Here is a 3,553-nt window from a genome sequence, read left to right as displayed (position 1 = left end):
GTGAAGAAACAACTGAGCCACAAGGCAAGACTCACTTTACACTCCTGTCCTTATCTGTGATCATGAACTTTGAGTAATGTCCGAAACCAAGTTTGCAGATATAAGCAGCAGAAATGAAATTCCTCTGGGTTTATGCTTGATGACAGGGTGAAGAACTCGAATCTCCTGGAAGGACTCAAAGGAACCACTGCTCCTTGTAATCAAAAGGAACCAGCTGAGGTGGATCAGGCATCTGGTGAGGATGCCCCTAGTTGTTTCCAGAGGGAGGTCTTCCAGGCACATACAACTGGTACTGGTATTTCCCACATGGTTTGGGAACACCTCTGGATGCCCCAGGAAGAGGTGCAATCCTATCCTTGGCCAATTCTATAGGATGAGCTGCCTGTTCTGGTACCATCACGACCTGGGTAACTGGCAGAAAATGAATTAATGATTTAAAAAATGTCAGAAAGTAGTAGAATGTGTCAATATTCTACAGAAACTGTTAAATGTGTAAATATAACCTCACAACAAGATGGTACCAGGTTCACTGGGTTAATTTTACAAAAATGCCCATTTGAAAACTGAATGAATAAACGCATGTAGAGAAAATTTCAGCCAGCAACAATCGTGTGGCAGATGATGCTGGAACTGGAAATGACGTCATTATTAATTCATGGGTGGGTGCGTGAATTTGAAGGCATCAGTGGGATGAGTTGTACATGCGGCTGTGGGAAGTTCGATGGAATGACGTCACCACGTTTGCCCCCCTCGTGCGTCTGTGTGGTAACCACGCCTTCCTGCCACCACGGTATTAAAACACCGTGCGTGTGTGCGAGTTACTTGAATTGTGCCGTGGCCAACAGGTGCACGTCATCCGTCCACCTTGCTGCTGGATTATGCACGCAGAGCGCACGTCGCCGCTTTGCACAGGGCTTCCTCGTCTGCACTTTGTACGCGCGCATGTGTTCGCGTCCTGATCGCTCCCAAAAATAAACAAGAAATGCCTTTTCCGCCGATCAGCCTCCACCAGCGGATCTCGTCTCCCGGCAGGGAACTGTTCGGGAAGAAGAAAGCCACCGGAGTGCCTCCTCCACAGATTGAGCTCACCGGGCGATCCGGGGCGGAAAAGGGGGAGTCCGACAAGGAGAAGCCGTCCACATCCTGGCCGTCGGCGAATTTAAGAAATCTGGGGCGCAAAGCTCCTCAAGCGCGAAGTAAAAGCTCCGCTCAGAAGCCGTGTGCTGCTGCTGCTCAGGACCAGACTAACACCTCTTGGCTGGCTGTGCCAAAACCTCAGGACTCATCCGACGGAGTCAGACGCTCCGAGTCCGCGGAATCCAACAGACAGACCGCGCGCAAAGAAGACGCCAAGAAAGAGAAAGAGGTTCAGTTCACCCTCAGCCTCACCCCTGAAGCCATTCTCGTCATCCAGAAACGCAATCTAGAAAAGCAGATGATGGCGAAACAACAGAAGTGCTGCGCATCGGCGGAGTTTCGGCACAGGCGCGTCTTCCCGTCCAAAAAGGCGCACGGAGGCGCCAAGAACTGCGCGTCGGCTGCCAAAACCGAGAGCGCGGAGCAGGACATCACCGCCATCGTGAAGATCTCTTTGCTGAACGATCAGTACAAGTACGACGACGTGGAATACGAAGAGGAGGACGGGGACGTGGATGAGACTGTCGTGAGGAAATGCAAAGAGTGGTTGAGAGGGGTGGAAAGCGCCGCCGCTTTGGGAAAGTCCTCCAACTTTTTGCACTCCCGCACTTTAAAGGCTGCTGATGCCTGATGTTTGAACTCGATGTGAAGCCACGATGAACTGGTGAAAGCGTGCACTGGCATTAGTAATAACATATTGACAGTGAAGAGGCAAAGATCACCCGCTGTCTCACTTTCGGAGATATTCTTCAAATAAATGCATTGTTAAACAGATTAAAGGAAAAATGACACAATCTATCGAAGTAATTCTCATTTCGCAGAGATGTTTTTTGTGCCGATTGTGTGTTCTATTCACTACCTTTAATATTTTTGTCCTTTGCACATGGTTTTGTTTTCAGCGGTGCGTTTGCAGGACTGGCTGAGGATTTGCGTAAAAGGACGCACGGAGTCTGTTCCTTTGTGTGGGAGAACAATAAGCTGTCAGGGCTTCAGCAGGCACCTGCTGGTCCCAACCAATCTGGACCATTTCTCTAAAGAGGGTTGGGTTTCTTTATCAGGATTTATCACTGATGTACAGTATTTAATATTTGCTAAACATTTCTAAACGTTTTCAGCAGAATTTTATGGCATTTTTTGAAGTAAAATGGTTTGAATTACGCACGTGTCACTGGGCCTTTTTCAGTTAATTGTGTGCGATGTCTTTTCAACAGTTCTATAGAAGGATTTCAAATGTATTTATTTACTTAGTTAAACTCAAAATAACTGTTAATTTCACCTAGTCTAGATGTGTCAAAAGGGTCCACAAAACTAGGTTCTTTAAGTTGGGAAACAATGTCATTTTAACAGTTTGTTACAATCTGCTTTAACAACCAAGGGTTTGGGGGGGTGTCATTTCCCAGATAATAAGAGGTCTTTGTTGCCACTGTGGCTACCTGAGGCTATTTGAGCATTAGTGTTGTAAGCCTCTTAGGTTTCCTCTTTAGCACAGCTGAGCAGTGTAAGGTGCAGGTGCAAGCTGTCCTTTACTTTTGGAACATATGAGGGGTCTGGTGCATGCAGTTTATGGCTGATGCTAAAATATGCAAAGGTCCTGCAGAGCTCCTTCCATTAAAAAAAAAAAAAGAGCAACCATAGTGTGAAATATTTGTCCACTTGAGAAGAAATGAACTGCTTGCAGGAACTGAGTTGGTCAGGAATTAACAAGGTGCTCTATAGAGGGGAAAAAAGTAGTTTTCATAAAGACATGTTATTTGATTGTACTCATCTTCAGTGCTGTGCACATATAGTATATTGTGTTTTGAAGGAAACCAATCACATGCTGGCGTTTGACACGTCACAGGGTCAGAAGCATTTTATTTGTGAATGTGAGGGACTTTTCTGTTTAAATGGTCTCTATTGTTCTCTGTCGCCGGGTAACCAAAGTTGTTCTGAGGCCGAGAAGATTAGTTTCAAGTTGCAAACAAGAACGTCAGTGAGACTAACACATTTAAAAGAGAGCATTTGAAGGTGTCACATGCCGAGACACGGTAAACTTTTTTTTTGTATGTATGTATGCTTTAGCACAAGACTAAAATGTTTGTAATGTAGATGTTCAGCTTCAAGGGGTTTAACAAAATTACTGCATTAACTGAATAGGAACTGCAGCAATTGTTATACAGAGTCTCTTCAATTTCAAAGGTACTCACTTATCATCACTCATCTTCAACCACTTTTCTGGGTTCGGGTTGCGGCGGGGCAAGAAGTCCAGCAGAGGACCCCAGACTTCCCTTTCCCGTGCCACATTGACCACCTCTGACTGGGGGATCCCAAGGTGTTCCCAGGCCAGTGTGGAGATATAATCTCTCCACCTAGTTCTGGGTCTTCCCTGGGGTCTCCTCCCAGCTGGACGTGCCTGGAACACCGCCCTAGGGAGGCG

General features: G+C 46.3%; 1 protein-coding gene across 1 annotated transcript; it reads left to right on the top strand.

Moving 5' to 3' along the window:
* Window positions 1–783: 783 nt before the first annotated feature.
* Window positions 784–2,295, top strand: prr18 (proline rich 18). Its single transcript, XM_034184233.1, has one exon. It carries the CDS (start codon window positions 983–985, stop codon window positions 1,766–1,768), a length of 786 nt encoding a protein of 261 aa, XP_034040124.1. The 5' UTR covers window positions 784–982; the 3' UTR covers window positions 1,769–2,295.
* Window positions 2,296–3,553: the final 1,258 nt, after the last annotated feature.

This window comes from Thalassophryne amazonica, chromosome 13 (assembly GCF_902500255.1).
Source record: "Thalassophryne amazonica chromosome 13, fThaAma1.1, whole genome shotgun sequence".
Taxonomy (NCBI): Eukaryota; Metazoa; Chordata; class Actinopteri; order Batrachoidiformes; family Batrachoididae; genus Thalassophryne; species Thalassophryne amazonica.
This window is presented reverse-complemented; position numbering and strand designations above follow the sequence as displayed.